This window comes from Brassica rapa, chromosome A10 (genome assembly GCF_000309985.2).
Source record: "Brassica rapa cultivar Chiifu-401-42 chromosome A10, CAAS_Brap_v3.01, whole genome shotgun sequence".
Lineage (NCBI taxonomy): Eukaryota > Viridiplantae > Streptophyta > Magnoliopsida > Brassicales > Brassicaceae > Brassica > Brassica rapa.
This window is the reverse complement of record NC_024804.2, coordinates 17,700,547-17,727,415: the sequence shown is the minus strand read 5'-3', so window position 1 is coordinate 17,727,415 and position 26,869 is coordinate 17,700,547. Positions and strand designations below refer to the sequence as shown.

Genomic DNA, 26,869 nt, shown 5'->3' with positions numbered 1-26,869 from the left:
AGCAAGAAGATCAGCCTCAGAGTTGCCAGCTCGAGGGATCCAGACAAAAACTACAGAAGAAAAGAAGTTACAGGCGATTCTGATGTTAACTTGACAGATTATATTGTGGTTTTTCTGTGTGGCTAATCTCTATTACATAAACTCTGCTAGAACAGTAACAAAACATGCTTCTTTGTTTGTATTCATCTTCAATGTCAAGTAAACTCTCAACTCTTTTAATCAGATATTAAGTACCTCTAAACATTACAGAATTAAGAACATCCGCAATTTGTTGCATTAACGGTCGTTTCTTCCAGTCACCCACGGTGCATATTCGGATGAGTGTGCCCATATTTGTGGCTGCAGTCACAGGATAGTCACTCCCAAGTCTGGGGTCAATTAATTCCGTAAACAAGAATGATGTAGTTCTGAAGTGGTTCAGACTTGTTAGTATCTCTTTTGAACCACAGTAAAGAGTTCAAGCAAGATTACACCAAATATGTATACATCGGTCTCCATTCCCAAAATATCTACATAAATTACACAAAAACTGTTTCAAGATTTTGAACAATAAAGACTAATCAGAATTACCAAACACAAAGAGTTAATATTTTGGTCTACCTGCAAACATATTTTCAGGAGACTTGTAGATAGTTTCCGCAAATGTCCAATCTTCTGGCCAACTTTGCTTTTTTGAGTCAAGGTATAACAATTTTGCATTGTATTGCTGATGTGATCAAACCTTGAGTATTACTCTCTTAAGATCATAAACAAAAACAAGATGAAGAAAAATGTAAAAAGTGATTACCTCGTCAAGCAAAATGTTATGCAATCTGAATTCTTGATTTAATGGGCTGTTCTTGATCGAGTGGATAAATGCAACACCTTGTGCTATTCCACTGGCTATCTTAACTCGTGTTCCCCACCGTAGTGCCTCCTCTTCTGCTTGAGAGAAAAACATGAAACTGTATGTTATTTAAGCACAAGTACATTTTACTACCTATGGTTATGAACACTTTTAGAAGAGATATTAACTTTGGTAAATGTGATGCTCCAAACTTTCATTTTGCAAGTACTCGAAAACCAAGAGTGGTCTGTTATCTTCACAACAGTAACCCAAGAGTTTGACCAAGTTGGGATGAGAAATATCTCCTAGCGACTCAGCTTCTTCCTGCAACTCATAGATTTATTTGCCCACAATAAGTAGTAACACAACATGTATATAAAACAAACCAAGTGTAAGAAAAGTGGACAGACTTTGCTTATCTTCCAATCTTCTAGACTCTTTTGACTATATACAAGACCTTCCATGACAGAAACAGGAAGTTTTGATGTGGTTTCATCGATGTAACCCTTGTAGAATGTTTGAACGTAGGTATCCTCCCCTTCTACGACCCTCTCTTTTTTGAATTCCTTCGTTGCTTTCTTCAGTTCCTCGACACTGAAGATTCTGAGATTTTCGACTTCTTCCTCCTCCTCTTTTCATATATACACACACACACATTTAAACTTGAATCACATATTTAGAGATTTACTATATGTAAACAACAGTAAAAAGAGAGATGTACCCAACAAAGGAGTATTGAGGAGAGACGAAGTATGTTTTTGTTTACAAGATTTTAAACCGTTTCCCATCGTTGAGGGTAATCTGTAGATTTTGTAGTTTTCAGATTCTTTAACACATTATTTTTGGGTGTTTATAAAGAGGTTAAAAGACAAAGACAAAGAAAAACAAGCTACCAGCCTACCACACTATGTTTATCCATTTTAATTAATAACTACACTTTGGCACAAACTCTATTTGCTCATTTAGGCAAGAGAAAGAAAAATAAGCAACCACACTATATGATCTATTTTCAAGTAATAATGCTGAGACTCACGTGAACGATAACAAAAACGCGTTTACTCCATTTTAATATGTTCTTGACTCATTGCCTGTCGTTTTCATTTTCTTGAGGAATGATCAAACAGTCACGGAATTAACTTAAAAGCTAAGAATGCTTCTACTGCCTCATCTGATATATATATTTTTCAGAAAGAAAAATACCAAACCATATTTATTAGCATATACTTTCAAGATTTTGTATACATTATTTTGCAAAATCGTAAATCGGTAAACCATATTTTAGCATATGCTACGAATCTCTTTTAAGAGAGTTTACAACTGAAAAACTAAAATCATAATATATATTTTTTGAACAACAACTAAACTCATATCTATACTAATGAATCTCCGCAATATGATTCAGAACATCCAAAACTTGTTGCATGGACGGTCGTGTAGGCCTGTCCTCGGTGCATCTTTGGATGAGTGTGCCCATCTGCATTGCTGCAGTCACGGGATAATCACGCTCAAGTCGAGGATCAATTCTGTCGTTAAACAAGAAAGGTCTAGTCCTAATATCTAAGCTTTCATCCTCCAACTTTTTTGAGCCATCTCTCAAAGCAATTAAAGGCGGAAGCAAGGCTCCTTTCAAACCAGTAAAAAGTTCAAGCAAGATCATACCAAATGTGAAAACATCGGAATCCATTTCAAAACGGCCTACATACATTACACAATTGTCTTAAGATTTGAAAAAATGAAATTATTGATCAGAATCATTAAAACAAGAGTTAAGATTTTGGTGCACCTGTCCTTAGCCTTTCAGGAGTCATGTATTCAATTCCTCTAACAACTCTCAATTCTTTTTCCAGACATGTTTTGTCTGTTTCAAGGTAAAACAGTTTTGCATTGTATTCCTGATGAGATCCAAACTTAGGTATTAGTTTCTAATTAAGTTCATAAGAAAATAAGATTAAGAAAAATGTTATAAAAATAACCTCGTCAAGCATAATGTTATGCATTCTGAGTTCGAAATATAGCGAGGAGTTGTTGATTGAGTGGAGAAAAGCAACACCTTGTGCTATCCCAATGGCTATCTTAACCCGTGTTGCCCATGACAAGACCTCATTTTCTGTTGAAGGAAACATCAAACGTGAAGTTGTTTATAAAGCAAAAACTATATATATCTCAATTTATAGAATGGATGCACTCATTAGAAGAGATCTTAACTTCCGTGAAAATGATGATCCAAAGTTCCTTTGTGCAAGTATTCAAACACCAATAGTGATTTTTTATCTTCACAACAATAACCCAAAAATTTTACTATGTTTGGATGAGAATGTTTTCCTAGAGACTTCACCTCTTCCTGCAAACTCATATGTACTTTAGTAAGTACACAACACCTATAGAAACAAGTGTAAACAATGGACAATCTTTGCTTACCTTCCACGCTTCTATAGCCTCTAAACTATCTTGAAAACATTCCATGACAGAAACAGAGATTCTAGTTTTAGTTCTTGATGTGGTGTCATCGATGGAGCCCTTGTAGAATGTTCGAACAGAGCCATCCTCTTCATGTACGACCCTGTCTTTTCTGAAGTTGTTCGTTGCTTTCTTCAGTTCCGTGACGCTGAAGACTCTCAGATCCTCGTTTTCTTTATCCACTTTGATACATATTGAACGACGTATTTTGATATTAATTTGTTATTACTATCTGTAAACAAAACCAAAAAAAAACTTTAAAACAGAGATGTACACGAACATGGTGGGCTGAGGAGAGGATGGTAAGCAAATGAAAGAGGATCCTCTGTGAGGGGCTTTAGAACATTTCCCATTGTTGATGGAGATGATGTTAATCTGTAAATTTTTGGTTTCAAGATTTTAACACATCTTATCTATGTTTTTATAAGAGGTTGAAAAAATAATAATCAATAGTTACAAAAAATTGGCTGCCTAAGGATTCAATCATCACGCTACGGTGAGTTAACTGCTCACTTAGGCAAAAAGAAAGGAGAACAAGAAACCACAAATATTAACTAGGATTATATCCATGTATGGCAAATATGGGAAGAAATGATGAGATGTACTTTAACAGTATGAGCAAACGCGTTTTGTTCATTTTTAGTTAGTTATTGACTTATTGAGAATGTGATGTTGATTTTCTTGGGGGAAAGATCTACAAATGAAAAACGTATAAACACACCTAACTTTTGCCTGCAACTCTTAGTTTTTGTGCTCACCATATACATAAGTACAAATGTAATTAAAAGATACATATAGTTGCATGAAAATGGACAGATCGTAGTTGCCTTCCATCTTCGATGGACAGAGATTCCAGTTCTGATTTTCCATGGAGAAAATGTTGTCTCAACGATGTAGCCTTTGTAGAATGTTCGATCAGAAGTATTACTTTTAGATATAGCCAACGTTCGTGTATGCTTTTAAAATTTTAATATGTAATATTATTTGATTTTAGCACTAGTAGAAATTTTGCCTATAAACCACAAAATAGTTATGAAATGAGAAACATGGCAATTCATATCTGAATCGTGACAGAAAAGCCACAAATTTTCTACGAAACAAAACGTGGCTAAAAATAGTTACGACTTTTCCATAAATATTTTGTTGCAACATGATTATGAATATATTAGTATATATTTTAGTTTTGTGGTGTGGCTAATCTTAATTAAGAAAATGTGCTGGAGGGGGTAAAAACATGCTTCTTTGTTTTTAATTATCTTCATTTTCAAATATTAGTATCTCTATGCATTAATACTGAATTACAATAGAATTCAGAACATCCAAAACTTGCTGCATTGACGGTCGTTTCTTCCAGTTATCCTTGGTGCATCTTTGGATGAGTTTGCCCATCTTTGTGGCTGCATTCACAGGATAATGACTCCCAAGTCTGGGGTCAATTATTTCCGCAAACAAGATAGTTCTAGTTCTTAAGCGTTTCAGATATATTGATATCTCTTTCGAACCAGTAAAGAGTTCAAGCAAGATCACACCAAATGTGTATACATCCGTCTCCATTCCCAAAGTAGCTACATATTTTTGCACAATTGTCTTAAGATTTAAACAATGAAAGGTTAATCAGAATTATAAATACAGAATTTAAGATTATGTTGTACCTGCTTCTAGATATTCAAGAGACATGTATATAGTTCCCACAAATGTCCAACCAATTGGCCAAAATTGTTTTTTTGAGTCAAGGTACAACAATTTTGCATTGTATTGCTGATGAGATCAAAACATAGGTTTTAACTTCTGAGATCATAAACAAACTGAAACAAGATGAAGAAAAGCGATTACCTCGTCAAGCATAATGTTATGCATCCTGAGTTCTTGATGTAATGGGCTGTTCTTGATCGAGTGAAGGAATGCAACACCTTGTGCTATTCCGATGGCTATTTTAACCCGTGTGTCCCATGACAATGTCTCCTCTTCTGTTGAGAGAAACATGAAACTGTATGTAAAGTACAAGTATATAATACCCTATTTATAGAATGGTCACACTTAGAAGAGATCTTAGCTTTCGAAAATGTAATGCTCCAAACTTTCTTTGCCCAAGTATTCGAAAACCAAGAGTGATCTGTTATCTTCAGAGCAGTAACCCAAGAGTTTAACCAAGTTGGGATGAAAAATCTCTCCTAGAGACTCAGCTTCTTCCTGCGACACATAGAATTTTTTTTTTTTTTTTTTTGCCAATCATGTACTTAATAAGTGCACAACACGTATAAAAGAAAATGGACATACTTTGCTTATCTTCCACTCTTCTAGACCATGTGGAGTATAAAGAAGACCTTCCATGACAGAAACATCGATTCTGGTTTTAGTTTTTGATGGTGCAGATGTGGTCTGATTGATGTTACCCTTGTAGAATGTTTGAACATAGGTATCCTCCCCTTCTACGACCCTCTCTTTTTTGAATTTTTTCGTTGCTTTCTTCAGTTCCTTGACGCTGAAGACTCTCAGATTCTCGTTTTCTGCTTCTTCTTTCCATATATATACATTTAAATTTACATCACTTGTTTTATACAAGTAAACAAAAGTAAAATGTTAATTTAAAAAAGAGAGAAGTACCCAACAAAGGAGTATTGATGAGAGGCTCGTAAAGATACGAAGGATGTTGTTGTTTACAAGGCTTTAAACCGTTTCCCATTGTTAAGGGCGATGGTTTGATCTGTAGATTTTGATTTCATATCTTGAACACATCTTCTTTTGGAGTCTTATAATAAAGAGGTTGAGAAAGCATTCAACACTTTTGCTCACTTAGACAAGACAAAGAAAAACAAGCAACCACAGTACTAATTACGAGTATATCCATTTAAGTAACAATGCTGAGACTTACGTAAACAATAGCAAAACCGCGTTTACTACATTTTTAATACGTTTTTGACTTATTGCCTTGTTAGTGAGAAATAAATGTCGTTTTGATTTTTCTGAGTAAAGAACGGTCACAAATTCGAGTCAAAGCCTTTAAACTTTAAAGCTAGGCTGCCTCTACGGCCTCATATATTTCAGAAAAGAAAAAAAAAAAACAAAACATTCTTTCAAATAGCATATACTCTCAGTTTCGTATAAATTATTTTACAAGATCGTTCGTGAATAAGTAAAAATGCAAACGTAATTTCCAAGCTTAAACAAAGTCAGACTCTTAAATGGGTGGGATGGGGCTAGGCCAGGCTATATCAGTATGCATAAATACAATATTATATGTTTACATATTACTATCATTTGACTATTGGGTTTTCTTTTTTCTTGTGGAATATTCACCTCTCTCATGTAGGCAACTTGTGATCTGTCTATGCTCTGTTGATGAGTTACCACTTATACTTTAGATTAATTCGTTTTAATTCTACTGGAGAACAAAAAAAAAGAAAGGGAAGAAGATCAAAGTCGCATCATAGACAATGAATCAATGATCGTCAGTAACGTGTACAGCCACGGGCATAACAAAACATAGTTTTTTGTTTTATTCAAGCTTTCAAAACTAAAGCAAGACAAGGACAAATCATATCGATACTAGTTAATCTCTGCAATATCATTCAGAACATCTAAAACTTGTTGCATGGACGGTCGTGTAGGCAAGCACTTGGTACATCTTTGGATGAGTGTGCCCATCTGCATTGCCGCATTCACAGGATAATCACCCTCAAGTCGAGGATCAATTATTTCCGTAAACAAGAACGGTCTAGTCTCCCTAACATCTAAGCTTTTATTCTTCTCCAACTTTTTTGCTCCATTTCTCAAAGCAAGTAAATGCGCAAGCAAGTCCTCATCTTTCGAACAAGTAAAAAGCTCAAGCAAAATCACACCAAATGCGTAAACATCGGTATCCATTTTAAAACAACCTACATACGTTACACAAATTGTCTAAAGATTTGGAAATGTAAATATTGATCTGAATCACTAAAACAAGAGTTAAGATTTTGGTGTACCTGACACCAGACATTCATGAGGCATGTATCTATGTCCATAAATAGTCAAGCAATTTTCCAGACATTTTTTGTCTGTTTCAAGGTAAAACAGTTTTGCATTGTATTCCTGATGAGATCAAAACTTAGGTATTAGGCTTCTTTTTTCCCAAGCTTAGGTATTAGTTTCTACGATCATTAACAAAAAGAAGAAAAATGTTATAAATAAAAAAAAGGTCATTACCTCATCAAGCATAATGTTATGCATTCTGAGTTCAAAATATAGCGACGAGTTGTAGAATGAGTGGAGAAATGCAACACCTTTAGCTATTCCAATGGCTATCTTAACCCGTGTTTCCCATGACAAGACCTCTTTCTCTGCTGAGGGAAACATCAAACGTGAAGTTGTATATAAAGAAAAAACTGTCTATGCCGATTAATAGAATGGGATGCATTGATTAGAAGAGATCTTAACTTCCGTTAATGTGATGATCCAAAGTTCCTTGGTGCAAGTATTCGAATACCAATAGTGATTTTTTATCTTCACAACAGTAACCCAAAAATGTTACTATGTTTGGATGAGAATGTTCTCCTAGAGACTTCACCTCTTCCTACAACTCATGTACTTTTAATAAGTATACAACACGTATATATATATATATAGAAACAAGTGTAAGCACTGGTCATACTTTGCTTACCTTCCACGCTTCTATAGCCTCTAAACTATCTTGAAGACATTCCATGACAAAAACAGAGATTCTTTTTTTAGTTCTTGATGAGGTGTCATCGATGGAGCCCTTGTAGAATGTTCGAACAGAGCCATCCTCTTCATGTACGACCCTGTCTTTTCTGAAGTTGTTCGTTGCTTTCTTCAGTTCCGTGACGCTGAAGACTCTCAGATCCTCATTTTCTTTATCCACTTTGATACATATTGAACGACGTATTTTAATATTATTACTATATGTAAAAATGCTCTTAAAACAGAGATATGTAAACCAACTTGGTGAGCTGAGGAGAGGCTCGTAAGCAAATGAAAGAGGATCTTCCGTAAGAGGCTTTAGAACATTTCCCATTGTTGCTGGAGATGATTTAATTTGTAGACTTTTGGTTTCAAGATTTTAACACATCTTAAGTGTTTTCTTATAAAGAGGTTGAAAATGATTAATCAATCTTTCTAAAACAAATTAGTTGGCAATTGCTCACTTAGGCAAAAAGAAAGGAGAACAAGAAACCACAATATTAAACAGGAAGTTTTGATGTGGTTTCCATGCAAGACAGATATGGGGAAACAAATGATGAGACTTATGTAAATAATAACTTAAACGCGTTTTGTTCATTTTTAGATAGTAATTGACTTATGTGGCCTACTAGGTTGAGAAAGTGATGTTGATTTTATTGGAGGTAAGATGTACAAACGAAAAAACGTTAACACACCTAACTTCTGCCTACAACTCTTAGTTTGTTTGTGCTCACCATAGTCCATATACATAAGTACAAATGTAATAAAAAGATATATAGTTGCATGAAAATGGTCAGATTGTGGTTACCTTCCACTCTTCTAGAGCCTGTGAACTATCTTGTAAGACATTCCATGACAGAAACAGAGATTTCAGTTCCGGGTTTTCGATGGAGAAAATGTGGTCTCATCGATGTAGCCTTTGTGGAATGTTCGATCAGAGCTATAGCTTTTTTTTATCACAATAAGAGAACTAAGAAAATACTTAGCACGAATCCGCGAATGACAAGTTTCTAGTGTCTATCCAATCCAATAAAGCATCAACGTGTTAACATACGAGAAAAAACGGTTCCTTGTTCGAGCGAGCCTTGCAAAGAAGTCCGCTTGAGTGTTATTGGATCTGGGTTGATAAACCACTTTTCCGTTCGTAGGATGCCCATAGAGATTTAAACTCATTAAGTTCAGCTGCAAAAACTGATTATTCTTCTAGCGTTGTGATCATTTTGACTAATTCTTGGGAATCCGTAACAAAGTAATCGTAGGACCGCTGATGGCGAGATAAACATTTCAATGTCTATACTAAACTCTTTAGCTCGGTATGTAGTGACGAAATTAACTTATGGCAACCTTGAAAGCAGAGAAAGTCTATTGATCCATCTTGGAGTCGTAAAATTCATCCGACTCCACTCATGATTCCTTCATTGTTCCATGATCCATCTACTCTGCAAGTAAATATAGGTAGGTCTGGGGAGGTTCCTTGGTATGAGTTCTGTGACACTATAGCCTGGATCGGTCTCCTCATTGTCCAGGAACCAGGCATTCCACTCCTTTAATGCTAGATCTGTTGTATCTACTGGTGAGAAGTGTCGACCATTATAAAGTTTTTCATTTCGTGCTTTTCATATATACCAAATGAGCTATAGCTATCAATTCTAGATATATCAAGATGAAATATTCGTCTCTGCCTTTCAATGTTAATATGTATAATCATTTGGCCTTAAACGAATTAAGAAAAATATATTTATTAAGCATTTTGTTTCAAAAAAAATGTATTTAACTCTTATTTATAATTGTTTCAAGCCTTATAAATCTTAGAACCGATCCTAATTAATTTACAGTCTGATTACAACCGTGTCTTGTCTGAACTTCTATCTTGCTTTCTTTAGCTCTGCCAAGGTATTGTTGACTTATTTGCTTAGTTTGATGAGAAAAAGAGGCCGCTTTGATCTTCTTTGGATAACTCTACGAGCGCAAGTTCTAAGTCCAAGCCTTTTCGCCTTTTTATTGACTTTGCAGTTTAAGGGATCAGATAAGTTTCCAAAAAGGATAGGTACGAAATGAAGATAGTGAAAACCTTCCCATGTGGTGTGTGTCCTAAATAATTTCCCAACTAATATTGTTAATAATTTGATACCAAATAATGTGTTTTTAATTTCTCTTAGATACTAAGAGAGTTGTTCCATGATTACGATAGTTCCTTAGATGATGCAATGGATAATCATACAGACTCAATCTTCTAATAGTAACACATTTTCATACTATTTCAACGTGTAACGATTTCAACTTTTACATAAGCGATGAGTGTGTGAATTTTTTTATATATATCCAACTGAGTCGTTTATCATTGTTTCATTTTATGTATTGGCCGGCCGGTTAGCTTGTCTATGGACTAGCTAGTCTATTATGGAGTAAATTTAGATCCGACTTACATAAATTCTTGTTTTTTCAATGTAAATTGACAATAGTAATTTTAAAATCGTAGCTCATGTATTTTTTTTTTGAAAAAAAAAAAAAAACAAGACTCATGTATTTTTTTTCCACCAATAAACAAGACTGGATCATTATTGTGACAATAAAAAGATGGAGGTTTCATTTGTCATACGTGATTTAACATTTTGAAGTTCCTCTTTGTTAAGAGAGTGTAGTGGCTAAATGCATGTTGTTAGCACGTGATTCAGAAATTTAGCATGACGGGGTGGGTTTGGAATGTCATGGGAAGGTCACGTGGGCCGTTTAAGCCGCCGTAAATATAGATGGAAAACAGTATTTTCATCCGTCACTGCCTGAGAAGTTTGACGTCAGCTCAAGTGGACGTTAACCGCCACGGGAAAGAAGCAGAAGACTCGGTCCACACTCACATGCCTCTACTCGTAACATTCGTAATCGCTTAATGCTATGCTTAGCATGGACAATTTTTTTATTTTTAGGAATGATAATAATCTGACAGCAGACATACATGAACCCTCTTTGATCTTCTCTTATGCAATATCGACAAAATCCCAAAAGAGTGAATCACGGCCCCATGTGGATACGCAAACCACATCAGTGGCATAAACCCGTAAATTATAGTAAAACCTAGTGGTATTTTCAAAGTTGAAAATCTATATAAGCAATTGTAGCTCCTCTCATGATCTCCCATAATTTTATCAAAATCATCCATCTACTTTTCCCTAGTCTTTCTACTTTGGTCGTTCACGATGAAAGGAGGCAGCGTCGCGTTTCTCTTCGTTCTTCTCATCTCCACCGTCACCTCCGTCTTCTGCTTCCGCGACGGTAATCATTAGTTACTGGTTTCTTCCTTTGATATAGAGTGATCTGTTTTTTTTTAAAGCTTAGCTGTGTTTGCGTCAATGAAAAGGATCTTGTTAACTTTCTGCAAGGTCTCTGTCACATTTTAATTTTGTAAGTCGGTTTAGTTTCTTTTACCTTTTTGCCCATTTCTGACACACAGACTCCGGTCATATTAAATCAAGTACATAAAGTGGGTCCAATTACAAAATCTATTTCTTTGCCGTTTTCAAAGCATATCCCAGTTTTGTTTATTTTTGTGGATATAATAACTGCAGGTAATTTGACCAAAAAAATAATAATAATAACTGCATGTAATAGTGTTTTTATTTGACCAAAATTAAGTTGTTTTCTAAGAAAAAAACAAGTAAAGCCAAAGAAATGTAATAAATTCATTGAAAGTGAGGATAATTATGTCATTTTAAATCGCAGGTATGTTACCAAACGGCGGATTCGAGCGAGGACCAAAACCATCGGACCTGAAAGGAACACGAGTGATAAACAAGAACGCGATTCCAAACTGGGAGCTCTCTGGCTTCATAGAATACATCAAGTCCGGTCAAAAACAAGGAGACATGCTCCTCGTAGTCCCCGCCGGAAAGTTCGCAGTCCGGCTAGGCAACGAGGCATCGATCAAACAAAGAGTTAATGTGACAAAAGGAATGTACTACTCTCTCACTTTCAGTGCCGCAAGGACTTGTGCTCAAGACGAACGGCTCAACATATCCGTTGCACCTGACTCGGGCGTTATTCCTATTCAGACGCTGTACAGTAGCAACGGGTGGGACCTATACGCTTGGGCGTTGCAGGCCCAGAGTGATGTGGCTGAGATCGTGATTCATAATCCTGGCGAGGAAGAACATCCTGCTTGTGGTCCACTCATTGATGGTGTAGCAATCAAGGCTCTATACCCTCCTAGACCTACCAATAGTAAGTTCGTGTTTTATTTATTATTATATGGTCACGTTATATCTATTGTTATTATTCTCAGTGTCTTTTTCATAAATCATCAAATGTGATCTATCATGTTTTTTTTAACATGTGATCTTTCATGTTTAATTACAACTATATGTCAAGAATATATATATATATATTTAACTATATGTCAAGAATATAGATATGTGGACTTATATGTCTATGCATGTGGTCTATCGCATGTGTTGGACAAGAAATACATGAGAACTAATGAACTGATGAATTTTTTCTATGAAATGAAACAGAGAATATATTGAAAAACGGAGGATTTGAAGAAGGTCCCTACATAATCCCAAATGCAACAACCGGTGTTCTGATTCCTCCCTTCATAGAAGATGACCACTCTCCTTTACCAGCATGGATTATAGAATCCCTCAAGGCCGTCAAATACGTTGACGTGGAACACTTCTCGGTCCCACAAGGCCGTCGAGCCGTGGAACTGGTCGCGGGGAAAGAGAGCGCAATCGCTCAGGTGGCTAGGACCATTGTCGGGAAGAGTTACGTGCTTTCGTTTGCGGTTGGAGATGCCAACAATGCTTGCAAAGGCTCGATGATAGTCGAGGCGTTTGCCGGCAAAGACACTTTGAAGGTTGCTTATGAGTCGAAAGGGAAAGGAGGTTTCAAACGTGCTGCTTTGCGGTTCGTGGCAGTTTCTAACCGCACTAGGGTTATGTTTTACAGCACGTTTTACGCGATGAGAAGTGATGATTTCTCGTCGCTGTGTGGTCCTGTGATCGACGATGTTAAGCTCCTCAGCGTTGGTAAACCCTGAAATGGTTTAATACCGAAAGAGTAGTTGTGGTCTTGTGGTGTAGGGTTTTTATATAAGACAGAAAGGTCATGCTTATCTATTTTCTTGTATGAGAAGACTTATGAAGAAATGTTGTCTTCTTTTTTTATTACTACATATATTGGGGATTTACGAGATTAATAAAGGTGTAATACAGAGATATCCATATGACACAGATCAATGATGATAATAATTTGATGTTTTAGTGGTTTAGGAACTTTGATATTATATAAATGTGTGTGTACTATTTGAGTAACTATCGAACCATTCAAATAGTCAAATCTAATCTAACACTATTAAAAGAAGAATAACAAGCCTATTGAGATATGCCACTTAGGATTAAAAAATTAGCCACTAGCAATCATCCATGTCATTTTTGTATAATATTGATTTGGGTTTTGTGTTTTGTATTGGGTTTCTATTTTAGGTATAGTTAACTCCCATTTTTTTTAACATGCGTACATTGTGAAAGCTAAAAAATAGCTGTAATTAGTTTTTTTTAAACCATAGCTGTAATTATTTTGAGTAAGAACATATATTTTGTGTTTAACAATAAACTTAAGATCTATAGTTAATTATATTAGAATAACAGAATTTTTATATGCTTTTACAAAAAGATATTTAAGGCCACAAATATTCTGATGCTTGTCCCTGGTTTGGAGAAACTAAAACAACCTGAGTGAGAGAGGTAGTAAAGTCTAAAGGCCTTTTTAACAAATTTTATATGGGCTTTATTCTTAGGCCCAATATCCCAATATATAGTCCCCCGTGTGATCCACATCGAGCGAGGAGGAGCACACAGTTTTATCACCAAGTAAAAGAAGAAGAAGAAGAAGAAGAAGCCGATAATCATCCTCATCCGGATTTGTTCATTAGGGTTTCATTCTTATCTCTTCCCAACCGCCGAATCTCTTCATCATCTACAAGCTCCCTGTTGATCCGAGCCGCTAACTTTTCGTATTCAGGTAAATCAAATCTATATGAGATCGATTGATTTCGAGGTTAATGGATTTTGCTTAGAATCGAAACCTTCAGTGATCTTTGTTTAGCTACATATCGTTGCGATCCTGATTTTTGGATTAGAATCAGATGTTGCATGCTGTTGAATCAATCGAATCGATCTTCTGTATTAGCTTATTGCCTAGGGCGAATTTTTCAATTTTTTTTTCTTCTCTTTCGATTTCGCTTTTGTCATATGATTATCAGATTCAGCTGATTTCTTTGAGTAATATTGGTTGTTATATTGAAATTGACTCTTCCTTTTGTTGTTTGTAACCTCCCCCAGCTGTTGAGGTGAATGGTAAAGTCATCTCCACTCTCTAGCTCTCTCTGCGGATCAAGAAACTTATAAAGTATCAAACTTTGATGGAAATGGCGGAGTTAGGCAGGTCCATGCAGCTAGCTGGGAAGCGAAGCTCGCCTCCTGAAACCGCTTTAAGCGGTGCTGCATCGGAGGCACCGAACAAGCAGTGTCGACCGTGGTTACAGCCATTGACCTCAGCAAGCAATGGGATTCTGCATATTCCCACCAATGCGCTTTCTCAAAAGACCCTTAATTCGCTGATGCATGGTAAGAACGTGACGATGATGGACTCTGCTCTCCAGAAACCTGGGAACCATCTGAATTCGTTCGTGCATGGCAATAACGTGTCGGTTATGAACTCTGCTCTCCAGAAACCTGTGAGCCATGCTGTGAACAAGAAACAGCAGATCCCACCTCGAGGGTCAGTGAAACCGATGCATGATGTAAATGAGACTGTGAGGTCTAAAATGAGGGAGTCATTAGCGTCTGCGTTGGCCTTGGTTCAGCAACATGATGAATTTCCGAAAGGGGAAGAAAATGTAAAGAATGGAGAAACTCTTGTGGTGAATCCGGAGAGTAGTCAAAGTTTTCAACCTGACTCAACTGCTAGCTTCAGTGTCCCTATAGGCGAAGGAACCATGTCAGAGTTTCCCACCGATGCTGATAGATCTGTGCAGAAGGACGGTGAGATTCCCGTCGACATCAGGATGGAAGATGTTAATCAGTCTGATGGACTTAAGTCTCAATTTGACGAGGTTTTCCCTCGAGATGAAGTTCCTTTTACAGATATTATTTTTTCGAACGATGACCTTTTACAGGGTAATGAACTCTCATGGGTTCTGGACAATGTTTCAGATCTTGGCGAGACAGATGGTTTTGGAACCGATGTTGAAAAGTCGTTTCAGGATCCAGAACTTTTGGCTTCTAAAATTGAAATGGAATTGTTTAAACTATTTGGAGGTGTGAACAAAAAGTACAGAGAGAAGGGAAGGTCCCTCTTATTCAATTTGAAAGATAAGAACAATCCTGAGCTAAGGGAAAGAGTTATGTCTGGAGATATCTCTGCTGAGAGGTTGTGTTCAATGACAGCCGAAGAACTGGCTTCCAAGGAGCTTTCTGAGTGGCGACAAGCCAAAGCGGAAAAGATGGCAGAGATGGTTGTCCTGCGGGATACAGATATTGATGTCAGAAGTCTGGTGAGGAAAACTCATAAGGGTGAGTTCCAGGTTGAAATTGATCACGTTGACAGTGGCATGGTTGATGTCTCTGCTGGCATCTCGTCAAGTAGGAAACGTCGACCCAAAGCCAAAACTCATTCTGCCGAAACCACTCTCAATGATAAGACAGCAAAAACTGATCAAACAGCATCACATGATACTCCTCCTTCAACTGAAGAGATCGATCCCATGCAAGGTTTGGCGATGGATGATGAGTTGAAGGACGTTGAGTTTCTTCCACCAATTGTATCGCTTGATGAATTCATGGAATCCCTGGACTCTGAGCCTCCATTTGAAAGTCCGCATGGTAATTCTGAAATGCAAGTGTCTGCGTCAGAGAAAAGTGATTCCGAAGTTAGGCCACACTCAAAATCTCCTAAAGGATCTCCGAAGGAACCAAGTGACACAGATTCTCCTAAACCGAGCCCCGAGAAGATTGATGAAGTTTCTCCAAAATCTGATGCAAGTATCAAACTTGATGATGATGATGTCTCTGGACTTGAGAAAACGCTTTCACCTGTTGATGTCAAGGGAGAAAAAGTATGGCATGGATTACTGCAACTGAGTATGTCTTCTGTAGTCCCTGTCACTGGAATTTTCAGAAGGTTAGTTCTTATCACGTAAACTATAATTTATTTCTTTGATACTGTTTTCTTATTCTTTATGCTGATAGTATATATTATATTCCCTTGAACATTGAGAATCAGTTTCTATTCTTGAACTTGTGCACACCCACCTTGAATATTATTGTTGGTTCCGTATTGTATTAAGAGTATCCTCAGACTTGAATCTTTAGTGCAGTCAAACGATATGCTATCTTTGAGTTCTGCTGATATTTGGTTTAACCAAAATAATTGAAGTGAGAAAGTAAGCATTCTCTGACTGGGTTTTTCTTTGGCAGTGGTGAGAAAGCAGACACGAGCGAGTGGCCGGCAATGTTGGAAGTTAAGGGTAGAGTTAGGCTGAGTGGGTTTGGGAAGTTTATTCATGAGCTTCCCAAGTCTCGATCCCGTACCCTAATGGTATACAAAGCTACCTTTTGTTATCACTGTAGTAGCATTACACTCTATAATCTCTTGCTTCAAACAACAATAGAAGTAATAGCCCTTTTACTTGTTATATATAGAGTGCTTAACCCTCATACTCCTGTCTTATCTCAAAACTCTTCTGTCTTCTCTTCATGGAAACCAGAAAGCAAAGAGATTACAATCACACTGTTCATTTCACAGGAATGCGACACGTTTTTAGCAGAGAATCAACGATATTGATTGGGTCATATGTTGTATAATTTCATCCAGAAAAACTTGGATGCAAGATCCTCTCTTGTTGTGTCTCTATCTGAGTTAATGTGTCTGCGTGGGAGATTGTATAGAATAATCAGGAAATCTTACAAATAATCTTTCGAGCCCTTCCACATAAACACATAGTCAAAAAACTTTCCAGATGAACTTTGTTTTTTTTGCCCACCTCACAGTCATATATACATCAAAAAGAAAACTCTAAAGTTAGATCTTCCTTTGTCATGTATTCATGGGTATCTTTTTTTTTTTTGCATTGCAGGTAATGTACTTGGCTTGTAAAGACGGCATTTCTAAGAGCCAGCGTGGCAGCCTTTTTGAGGTAAAGAAATCAAATCATTATTTTAATATAACTTGTAGTTTCATACAAACGTATTTGAGAATAGAAACAACGGTCTAAAACTTTTTTCTTTCTTTTGGTTTTAAGGTTGTTGATTCCTACGTTGCTGATAAAAGAGTTGGCTACGCAGAGCCAGCCTCAGGCGTGGAGCTTTACCTTTGCCCAACACGTGGCGAGACTCTAGATCTGCTGACAAAAGTCATCTCTAAAGACCAGCTCGATGAAGCCAAAACTTTGGATAGTGGGCTGCTTGGTGTTGTTGTGTGGAGACGACCCGTTAAGCCCAGTTTGAAACGTCAGCATTCTTACTCTTCTTCTGTCTCCAGAGCCTCTGTTTTGTCTGAAAACAAGAAGCAGAGAGGGAATGTCACAGAGAAACCTCTTGTTGTTGCATCAATGGGGAACAATCATCATGGTTATGGAGGCAAGGCTGTGGAAGAAGATGATGATGATGATGCACCGCCTGGGTTTGGTCCTGTAGCTTCGAGGGATGATGATGATTTACCGGAATTTAACTTCAGCTCCTCGGTCGTGCCAGTTTCTTCCCATCAGCCATTACCGGCTCAATCAAAGTCTCTGGATCAAGTAAGAAAACTCATCCACATGTATGGAAACTCTGCAGGCAGCTATAATGACAATGATGATGACGACATACCCGAATGGCAGCCGAATGTCCCTAGCCACCAGCTTCCACCACCCCCACCACCTCCTCCTGGCTTCAGACCCGAGATGGTTCTTCAGGATCAAAGCAGGCCTCAAGATGGTTGGTGGGATAATCTAAATGGTGGCTCAGGGCAACACTATGATCAGAACGGGTCAAGAAACAGAGGATTTTAAAATCTCTGTTGATAAATAGTGTTTCTCTGTATTGTAGTGTTTTTTTTATTGTTTTTGCTAAATCTCTCTCTCTCCTTAGCTTTTTGGAAAACTTCATTACCTTCGTTTTGTAGACATCGTAGAATACAAACCTCGAAGTAGTCCCAACTTCAAAAATAAAACTTCATAAAACATTTGTGCTTTTTTCATAAAAGGAAAACTACATCTCCTCTGCTTTCATAACATTGAGTTTGAAGAGTTTTTCAGCATATTACATATATGAGATCAGTAGTCTATCGCTAGTTCGCTACGTTACACCAAGAACACATCTATCACATGTAAAAGGTTGTTTATTGACAATTTGAAAGAATAGGATTGTTATGATTGGCTGATAAGGCCCGTTTTAAACCCGGACTAGTCTAAGTTCAGTCCATTAAGTTTCGTTAATGATTTAAGCACTGGTAAAGCCCGTCCCTGATTTTTCCTTTTTGGCATTAACCGAACCGCAATCGCAATCCAAAAAAGATAACCGGTTCCATGACTTCCATCCAATATTCTGATGTCATTATATACTTATATCCAAGAAACCAAGACCGTTGGCGTTTTTTTGGGTGAATTTTCTTCTTATTGAAAATATACATCAATCTTTTTATTCATTTCTTTTGCTATAATCTCAAGAAACTAAGGATTCTCCAGTTGTAATATACCAAAAACAAACATATCATATCATTCATTTTGTCCAAAAAAAATCAATATTATTCATAAGAAATGAAGTTTGCAAACAAAGGGGAGGGGTGGGGTGCAAACGAGGAAACTAATTTGCCAAACAAGACATCACTCATATTTGCATTCCACAAAAAAAAAAACTATACATTATATCATTTCACTTAGCCACTCGCATATCATATACCCTAAGATTACCATCAAGTTCATTGATACCAGAACGTTAACCCCCAGTCACTGTACTTATTATGGGTGTGTTGTTCATACAAAGAATAAAATAAAATAAACTGCACAACCAATGATTCTTCAAATCAGGCCGATACAGGTGCACTGGGGATAACCGATGGTGATGATGATGATGCAGCGACCTCAGTAGCTACCTTCTTTTGTGTTGAGCATTTTGAAGTTGAAGGCCCAGCTGATTCACACATAACCCCAATATCCAGAGTCTCTGGGAGGTTTTCTTGAGCTTCATTGCTGTATATCTGGAGGATTAAGAGAGATCAGAATCATTACACTAAACTTGATTTAAAAAAAAAAAACAAATGTGACAAACTATGATGTCGTCGCAAGTGAATGAATACGAGAAATGAGTAATGAATCTAACCTCAAGCTGATTGAGCATCTCAATGGTTGCTTCAAGATCACCACTATTGGCGAGGTAAACATCAGTAATAGACTCTTGAGAGAGACCAGAGAATGTGACAAGAAGGTATTCAATATCCATGTCAATCTCCATCTCCATATCGAAATCGTCATCCCTTATCAGCTTGTACGCCACTTCAGATGAAATCTTGGGCATCGATACTTCAAAACTTATATCTTGTGTGGTGGGGTTGGCAAACAGCAAACCGTCCATATCAGCATGATCAACTCTTTTATAGAGTGGTACGTATGATGTTGCATGGGGATTCAACGCAAATGCTCCTGATCCTGGCTTCATTGCTCCTTGTCTTGGTAAGAAAGATACTGCTATATTCAAATTGGTATCCATTAAACAAACAAGAAACAGCAGATAGCAAATAATAACACGGAAAATACAAAATGCTTACGTTAGAGAGAACCTGGTCACGAGTTATGAAAAAAAGACAAATGACAATCAAAGGAATCTTTTTTTTGAAAGGTGATGGGAAGAAGAGTGATTATTATATGCAAGATTGGAGAAGGAAGAGGGATGGACACTTGACCTCGTCAACGATCGAAGTAAAAGGAGAAGAATAAACGAAACATTAGGAGAGAAAATGAGCTTACCAGAGAAATTAAAAAAAAAAACTAGCGTTGACGAGGTCAAGACACGTATTATGCGTACCCAGGCTCTGAATGGACACACGATTATCACTATCCTTGGCCCGGATAAGAGCCGAATCTGACGTGTCTTCTCTTTCGGTTAATACTGACTTGCAAACCGGAAATTAGAATCATAAAATTCGGTTTAGTGTCTGGTTATGTGGAAATGATATCAAAACAAAGAGTGGATAGATGAGCTTAGAGGAAGAAGAAGGTAAAGCTCCATATCCATGGCTCTTCTCTCTCCATCTTTCTCCTCTCCAAGCTATCGTCTTTTCAGGTAAATTCATTTATCTTCGCCACATTGGTTCTTCTTCTTCTTCTTGGTCGAAAGCTTTTGGGTGATTTTCAATTCTTCAGGTGCAGGAGGAGCAACAACATTTCGAGCAAGTATCATCATGGAGGAGAACCAACAAAGGAGCTGAAGATTTCTCCTTCTCGTGTTTCTACGAGATCGGTTTCATCGGAAGAGGGGCTTTCTCGTAGGGGTTTAGTGTTGATTGGTCTCTCTTCTCCCTTGTCTACGCTCTTGCCACTGTCTTCTTCTCCTGGTAAAGTTTTTATCTTTTACTATCTTATCAAACTCGGGTAGATTTTTTTTTTTTACTTTTAACTAAGAGTTTTGGATTATGTAGCTTTGTTAATGAGTTGTTAGTTGAATAGGGAATGGTTCAGGGAAGTAATTTGAGAACCTCTTATGGTGTTTAGGCTATTACTTGTGGAATGCTATAACGTTTGGGTTTCTGTTATTTGCAGTCACTTTTGCTGCAGAAGAAGCAGGGAAAATGGGTTCCATGGTGGATGAAATCAATGCTTATTCTTATGCTTACCCACTCGAGCTTCCATCAGAGAAGCTTGTCTTCAAATGGTATTGTTATGTATATCATGAAAATAAACTGAATCATTTGATCAAGTAATGCTCAAGGTTTTCTTGAAGCTTTCACTTCCTAATTCAAGTTATTTCTCACACTTAACATTGATATTATGCAGGGTTGAATCAAGAAAGCCTGAACGTTACTCTTCAGCTGCACCACTCTCTCGTAAGTGTTTTCCTTTTAACTCCATTGATTTATTAATGCTTTTCTCCCACCATTCGAGTTACCGTATATCCATCAAATTTTGAGACTGATTCTGTTTCAAATGGTTCAGCTGATGCGCGTCTACGGATTGTTTCCGAACGACTTGACCTCATCGACAACCTAGTGATTTCTGTTTCGGTTAGTTTATGGTGTTTTCCCACTTACCAGAAGACTACTTGTCTTTCTCCCCTGATTGTCTTTTACGCTTCTTTGGATCCAGATAGGTCCCCCAAACTCAACCTTCCTAACATCAAAAGACAAGAAAACATGGACTGCCAAAGACGTTGCTGACTCTGTTCTCTCTGATAAATCTGCACTGGTAAAACCCACTTCTAACACATCACCATAACAATATTTTCTTATTTCTCAAACTTTTAATCTAATGAGTATGTGTGTATACTTTCCTTGCAGCGTGTCACTTCAAGTCAGCGTCTAGAAGAGAGCTCGGTTCTTGATGCACATTCTACTGATGTAAGTATCATCTTCTATAACAAAGCTAAAAAGGAGCTATAAAACGCATGAGCCTCATATGCTTTATATGTGCAGATTGATGGGGAGCCTTACTGGTACTACGAGTACCTTGTCCGCAAATCACCAACCAAAATCGTAACCCTCTCTCTCTCTCTCTATTTCTGAGTAGATACTTCTTGTTTAAAGACATAATGGGGTTGAAGTGATGTTCTGACTGTTATGTTATTTGGGCAGGCTGAAGCATCAAAGATGTACAGACACTACATTTCTTCAACTGCTGAACGGGATGGTAAAACAAAACTTTTCGTGAGAGACTGTACACGCTAATATAAGCTCATGACATTTTCCTGAATCTCACACTTTGCAGGGTACTTATACACCATAAACGCCTCAACCCTTGGCAAGCAATGGGACATGGTACCAAACCTCTAACGTCTACTTTCCGTTATTCTGTTGTGTTTAAGCGTGAAGATATCTGAATGTTTGTATAAAATGCAGATGGGACCGGTGTTAGAAAGAGCAGTCGAGTCCTTTAGGCTTCTTCCTCCTACTGATAGTTATGTTCCTCCATACAAGGATCCATGGAGGTTTTGGTGATACTTCCAACTCCTGTACTTCAGCTTTTCTTCATCAAAAATTGCTTTTCTTTTTTTTGAAACTGTAGTTAAATTTGATAGGAGAGGTTCAGAATCTTGATAGCTCTCTCACTCTCAGTTATCAAAGTTGTATTAAAAGAGCCCAACTTTGAAGAACTTGTTTACTGCCCAATGTATATTTGCAATTTTGCATGACTTGCCTTGAGTTTTCATGCATGTGCTCTTGGAACTAGGAATATACTCAAAACAAATCAGAGATATAATTATATAATATACACAAAAAAACAGAGAAACTTTCTTCATATAGTTCATCTTTCCATGTGACTTGCTAAATACACTGACCACTGACTCCTTTGAAACTCGTCTCTGGGTAAAACATCAAGAGGTAACTGAAGGGGGGAGCCACAAAAACCGGCTTATTTTACCCTCTTCTTATATATATATAATTTAAGATTGTCATCTCTGAATAAGAGAACCATATACTTATAAAATATCCATAACAATAAACATTAAACACCCACCAAAACCATGAAAGATGAGACCATATAATGTTTTTGTCAGGTAGTAGCAGAAGCACAAGCAATATACAAAAAAATGATCATCCATGGCCGCTTTGATTTAGAGAAATCAGCAGCTCTTTTTTTTTTTTTTAAACAGATGATCAAGCTCAAGCTTCTTCTACCTTCCCTCCTTTTTTCATGGACTCAAAACCAATCATGGAAATGGTGGGTGCATTAGACCTCAGCCAACGGTGAAGATCACACCGTTGCTCTTCTTCTTGGAGAGGTCCTTGTCTGAAGATGAGTCAGACTTAGCTTCTTCATCTTCTTCCTCCTCCCTTTCCTCATCCAGAAGAATCACCTCTGAACGGCACTCGCTACTGCAAAACGCTTTGTATCCTCTGAAAACAAAAACCAAGACACCAAAATTAAACAAGACATTTTGCTATTTAGCTACACTATAAAGAACCTAACTTTCCATGTCTAAGTGCACAAAAAGGAGGAAGAGAAGAAGAAGAGTACCTGTACATGTATATATCTTTCCCCATACCCAACTTCTTGCTGCAGAAGGAGCAGAACCTCAAGAAGTCACTGGGAGGTAGTAACTCATCAGCTATCGTTGTCAAGTCAAGAGGAGCAATAACAAAAATGCTCTCATTCTTGTCTTCACAACAACCTTTCTTCGTCATCACATCGTCCTCTACCGACTCCAGAACCTGACTCCCGTATATATGAGTGGTTTTGGGTTCAGGACCATGTGATATAACACAAGTATAGTCCTCTGAGATCTCAACTTCACTTTCAATAGGCTCCTTAAGCGATCCTTGTTGACAAGCATCATTGTTGTTAACAGCACCAGAGCAAGAGCCATCAACATTAGGCTTATCATCCTTGAGCACAGGGGATTTGGTAAAGGGGTTCATCATCAAGGACCCAAAGATCATGTTTTTACTATCAGGTGAAGGAAGAAGAATCCTCGAGGAATCAGTGCGATGATCATCGAGAGAATCAACAATCCTCAAGCCTACTTTCCCAGAATCCCAGCTCCTCTGATGCATTCTCGGGATTGACCTCAGAGAAGAAGACCCACCAAAGGGGTTCCCTAGAAACAATCTGAACTCCAAAGGAGATGTTGGGCTCCAAGCTGTTTCGTAATCTGACAGAGACTTGGAGTTTGGTTGTTGAGACATGATTGATCTGTGTCGGAAAAAAAACAAGAGGTTAGTGTTGGGTCAGATGATGATCGGACAATGAGACTAATCGATAAATGACAGGTTCAATTTGACAAGAGTTTGGTTACAATGTCGGAAAAAAGCAAAAAGCTTTGATCTTTTTTTTGAACATTAAAAAAAGTTTTGATCTTTCAATAAGCAAAGAAGCAAACTTTATGAAACAGAAGGGAACCCAGATGAGAAGGAACATTCAAAACAAAGGCTAAGGATCATCGAACAAAGAATAAATCAAACAGATTATATTAAAACACACAGAAAGGTAAGAACTTTGAGCTCTATTGCACCTATCTGGAGAAGAAACTATAAAAGCAAGAAGAAACTATAAAAGCAAGAAGAAAGGCACCTGGGTTTTTTTTATCAGGACTTTCAACTCTATTGACAAGGATGTGTTGTGTCTGAAGAAGAAAGACAATGCGGAGTCTTCGTCTAATATCTGTGCAAAGTCTTGTGAGGTACTCTTCTCTCTCACTTTCTCTTTCCTCAAAATCAGCGAAGCAGTGAGCTTCTCAGATTCTCTCTCTCTCTCTTGAACTCACGTTTTAAGTTAAGTTCTCTCACAAATGCAAGTTATGTAGGGTCTATGTAGCTCATAAAAGAAATTGGCAACAAAAAAAATAGTTACCTTTCTTATCATATTTAATTAATGTAAATAGTATTTAATTAATGTAAATAGTGTTTTTTTTATATTAAATCGGCGGAAAAAGTGGCTGAAGTGACAGAATAAAAATGATAGCACATCTCTGTCGAAATTCTTTGGTTTGGCAGATTTGGCTGTCTTACTTTTAGCCTATTTTATTTGGCTTTGCCTGTTCTTTTTTCTACTCTTTGCATGTAAGAAAAAGAAAGAGATTATTAGTAAAGTGTTCAATATGTTGTTTATAAGAGCTTAGGTAAATAATAAATTGATTTAAAGTTTTATATTTTCTCACATAATGTCTTAAGTATTTATTAATTATTTTTACATATGTAACAATTATTATGACCATTTAGTTATTTAAACTCTTTTGAAAAAAATTAGCGATCTACAAACCTTATATTATTTATGCTTTGACTTATTTGAAAAATAAAAAAATTAGTTAAAATATTAACTTGCGGATAATTATAAAAAAAATAAAACTTGTTTATCACAAATTTGACAAAAAATTGTTTTGTTAAGTTGTTTTTATATAGAATATGCAGTGTTGAAATAATAAATTAAAATAATATTTAAAATTAAAAAAAATTAAAAAAGTCACTATGTAGGATTAAAGCTCGCCTCTTATTTTTTTAATTTTCAAAATTAATAGTTAAGATTATTATTAAAATATTAATAAAGTTTTCAAACTAAGGTAACTTTACAAGGTTTCTAAGAAATAATAATTTTGAGAAGTAACAAATAAAGCAAGTGTAAGTTAATTTCCTTAACTAAATATTATCCCCTTCCAAACTTCAATATTCTCCTACATACTTAGCCTGTAAGGCACTTTTATCTGCATACATGAATCTTTGAAATATTGCAAGTTAATTAAATTTCATAGGTTGAAAAAATAAGTTTCATAGGCCTGTTTAACATATAAAGTTATACTATATTTTTATTTCGACCAAACAAAAAGTTAGTATATTTTTAATGAGAATTCGGCCAAAAAAAACCTCAACTTTACACGAATTGCCAAAACAAACATGAACTTTGGGGCTCGCCAAAAAAACACCAAACTTTCATTGACTTTAGAATTAATTAACAATGTTTTTGCTGACTTGCCAATTTAGCACGCCGTCAACAAATTTAACAGAAATATTTGACGTCGTTTATTATTGACGTTAAGTGAAACGACGTTGTTTTCAAATGAGATGAAACGACGTCGTTTTACACGATTTGAAATTAAAAATATGTAAACCCCTGGATTCGAACCCAGGTTGGTTGGTCAAATAAGAAGGTATTTTACCACTGGGCTACTAGCACTTTTAATGTACTTACTAACATGTTTACTTTTATTTGGTACATATTAAATATAAAAAATTCTCTAAAAACTTAATAAGATCTTTAAAATTCCAAAAAAATTAAAAAAATAAAGAAGATTTTTATAAAATTAATTTTGAAATTAAAATTGAAAATAAATTTTTTCTTTTTAAAAAATAAAAATTCTTCCAAAATTTTCTAAAAAATTAAAACGAACTTTAAATTCCAAAAAATTGAAAAAAATAAAGAAATTTTTTATAACATAAATTTTGAAATTAAAATTGAAAATAAAATTTTATTTTTCTTTAAAAAAAATAAAAAAAAATTATTTTTCTTTAAAAAAAAAATAAAAAAAATCTTCCAAAAATTTCATAAAAATAATTTTGAATTAAAATTAAATATTTGTTTTTCTTTAAAAAATCAAAAAAAATTCCAAAATTTTCATTTTTTAAAAAAAAATCCAAATTTTTTAAAATTATAATAAAATGCAAAAAATTAAAGTTAGAATTATCAACTTTTTATGTGTGTATAATTAATTTCAACTTTTAGCAAATGTATTAAAAAATTGAAAATTTTGGAAGATTTTTTATTTTTTTGAAAAGAAAAAATAAATTTTTATTTTCTATTTTAATTTCAAAATTAATTTTATAAAAATTTCTTTATTTTTTCAATTTTTTGGAATTTTAAAGATCTTTTTAAGTTTTTAGAAAGTTTTGGAAGAGTTTTTATTTTTTAAAAGAAAAATAAAATTTTATTTTTAATTTTAATTTCTAAATTAATTTTATAAAAATCTTCTTTATTTTTTAATTTTTTGGAATTTTAAAGATCTTATTAAGTTTTTAGAGAATTTTTTATATTTAATATGTACCAAATAAAAGTAAACATATTAGTAAGTGCATTGAAAATGCCAGTAGCCCAGTGGTAAAATACCTTCCCATTTGACCAACCAACCTGGGTTCGAATCCAGGTGTTTACATATTTTTAATTTCAAATCGTGTAAAACGACGTCGTTTCATCTTATTTGAAAACGACGTCGTTTCACTTAACGTCAACAATAAACG

The 26,869-nt window shown here is 35.9% G+C and overlaps 8 protein-coding genes across 18 annotated transcripts; 3 read left to right on the top strand and 5 right to left on the bottom strand.

The window, feature by feature from the left end:
* Positions 1 to 155: 155 nt before the first annotated feature.
* Positions 156 to 3,870, bottom strand: LOC103846724 (putative inactive serine/threonine-protein kinase At5g11400). Of its 3 annotated transcripts, none has more exons than XM_009123707.3 (10): positions 3,558 to 3,870; positions 3,245 to 3,465; positions 3,032 to 3,167; positions 2,800 to 2,933; positions 2,610 to 2,718; positions 1,548 to 2,521; positions 1,015 to 1,457; positions 788 to 921; positions 601 to 706; positions 156 to 509 (listed from the first exon to the last, which is right to left on the bottom strand). In XM_009123707.3, the coding sequence occupies exons 1-6, from the start codon at positions 3,634 to 3,636 to the stop codon at positions 2,202 to 2,204; spliced, it is 999 nt and encodes a 332-aa protein (XP_009121955.2). In that variant the 5' UTR covers positions 3,637 to 3,870; the 3' UTR covers positions 156 to 509; positions 601 to 706; positions 788 to 921; positions 1,015 to 1,457; positions 1,548 to 2,201. The 3 variants fall into 3 exon arrangements, with proteins under 3 accessions (XP_009121955.2, XP_033138554.1, XP_009121956.2); XM_033282663.1 differs by having other exon boundaries at positions 1,548 to 2,308; XM_009123708.3 differs by having other exon boundaries at positions 3,564 to 3,870.
* LOC103846717 (psbP domain-containing protein 5, chloroplastic) lies at positions 3,191 to 22,352 on the top strand. 3 transcript variants are annotated; one of them, XM_009123698.3, is made up of 12 exons: positions 3,191 to 3,216; positions 20,206 to 20,274; positions 20,355 to 20,545; positions 20,751 to 20,862; positions 20,985 to 21,034; positions 21,144 to 21,211; positions 21,294 to 21,392; positions 21,485 to 21,544; positions 21,620 to 21,679; positions 21,779 to 21,833; positions 21,912 to 21,961; positions 22,043 to 22,352. In XM_009123698.3, exons 2-12 carry the CDS (start codon positions 20,225 to 20,227, stop codon positions 22,139 to 22,141), a joined length of 894 nt encoding a protein of 297 aa, XP_009121946.1. In that variant the 5' UTR covers positions 3,191 to 3,216; positions 20,206 to 20,224; the 3' UTR covers positions 22,142 to 22,352. The 3 variants fall into 3 exon arrangements, with proteins under 3 accessions (XP_009121946.1, XP_009121947.1, XP_033138555.1); XM_009123699.3 differs by having other exon boundaries at positions 3,205 to 3,216; positions 20,361 to 20,545; positions 22,043 to 22,332; XM_033282664.1 differs by lacking the exon at positions 3,191 to 3,216 and adding an exon at positions 7,880 to 7,891.
* On the bottom strand, positions 4,258 to 6,678 carry LOC103846725 (putative inactive serine/threonine-protein kinase At5g11400). Its single transcript, XM_009123709.3, has 6 exons — positions 5,888 to 6,678; positions 5,561 to 5,799; positions 5,338 to 5,473; positions 5,117 to 5,250; positions 4,936 to 5,041; positions 4,258 to 4,848 (listed from the first exon to the last, which is right to left on the bottom strand). The coding sequence occupies exons 1-6, from the start codon at positions 5,964 to 5,966 to the stop codon at positions 4,571 to 4,573; spliced, it is 972 nt and encodes a 323-aa protein (XP_009121957.1). The 5' UTR covers positions 5,967 to 6,678; the 3' UTR covers positions 4,258 to 4,570.
* Positions 6,694 to 9,465, bottom strand: LOC103847549 (putative inactive serine/threonine-protein kinase At5g11400). 6 transcript variants are annotated; one of them, XM_033282661.1, is made up of 6 exons: positions 8,222 to 9,465; positions 7,911 to 8,140; positions 7,697 to 7,832; positions 7,466 to 7,602; positions 7,246 to 7,351; positions 6,694 to 7,158 (listed from the first exon to the last, which is right to left on the bottom strand). In XM_033282661.1, exons 1-6 carry the CDS (start codon positions 8,292 to 8,294, stop codon positions 6,830 to 6,832), a joined length of 1,011 nt encoding a protein of 336 aa, XP_033138552.1. In that variant the 5' UTR covers positions 8,295 to 9,465; the 3' UTR covers positions 6,694 to 6,829. The 6 variants fall into 6 exon arrangements, 5 of the variants coding, with proteins under 5 accessions (XP_033138552.1, XP_033138553.1, XP_033138549.1 ...); XM_033282662.1 differs by having other exon boundaries at positions 7,920 to 8,140; XM_033282658.1 differs by having other exon boundaries at positions 7,911 to 9,465.
* On the top strand, positions 10,597 to 13,211 carry LOC103846721. Its single transcript, XM_009123704.3, has 3 exons — positions 10,597 to 11,230; positions 11,678 to 12,175; positions 12,466 to 13,211. Exons 1-3 carry the CDS (start codon positions 11,155 to 11,157, stop codon positions 12,990 to 12,992), a joined length of 1,101 nt encoding a protein of 366 aa, XP_009121952.1. The 5' UTR covers positions 10,597 to 11,154; the 3' UTR covers positions 12,993 to 13,211.
* On the top strand, positions 13,800 to 18,225 carry LOC103846720. Its single transcript, XM_009123702.3, has 5 exons — positions 13,800 to 13,975; positions 14,296 to 16,135; positions 16,432 to 16,552; positions 17,091 to 17,150; positions 17,256 to 18,225. Exons 2-5 carry the CDS (start codon positions 14,376 to 14,378, stop codon positions 18,003 to 18,005), a joined length of 2,691 nt encoding a protein of 896 aa, XP_009121950.1. The 5' UTR covers positions 13,800 to 13,975; positions 14,296 to 14,375; the 3' UTR covers positions 18,006 to 18,225.
* Positions 18,031 to 20,195, bottom strand: LOC103846719 (polyadenylate-binding protein-interacting protein 5). 2 transcript variants are annotated; one of them, XM_033282666.1, is made up of 3 exons: positions 19,760 to 20,195; positions 19,315 to 19,676; positions 18,031 to 19,192 (listed from the first exon to the last, which is right to left on the bottom strand). In XM_033282666.1, exons 2-3 carry the CDS (start codon positions 19,648 to 19,650, stop codon positions 19,019 to 19,021), a joined length of 510 nt encoding a protein of 169 aa, XP_033138557.1. In that variant the 5' UTR covers positions 19,651 to 19,676; positions 19,760 to 20,195; the 3' UTR covers positions 18,031 to 19,018. The 2 variants fall into 2 exon arrangements, with proteins under 2 accessions (XP_033138557.1, XP_033138556.1); XM_033282665.1 differs by having other exon boundaries at positions 19,315 to 20,195.
* Positions 22,353 to 22,526: 174 nt separating the features above from the next.
* Positions 22,527 to 25,464, bottom strand: LOC103846716 (FCS-Like Zinc finger 10). Its single transcript, XM_009123697.3, has 3 exons — positions 24,216 to 25,464; positions 23,163 to 23,837; positions 22,527 to 23,041 (listed from the first exon to the last, which is right to left on the bottom strand). Exons 2-3 carry the CDS (start codon positions 23,828 to 23,830, stop codon positions 22,882 to 22,884), a joined length of 828 nt encoding a protein of 275 aa, XP_009121945.1. The 5' UTR covers positions 23,831 to 23,837; positions 24,216 to 25,464; the 3' UTR covers positions 22,527 to 22,881.
* Between the last annotated feature and the right edge of the window lie 1,405 nt (positions 25,465 to 26,869).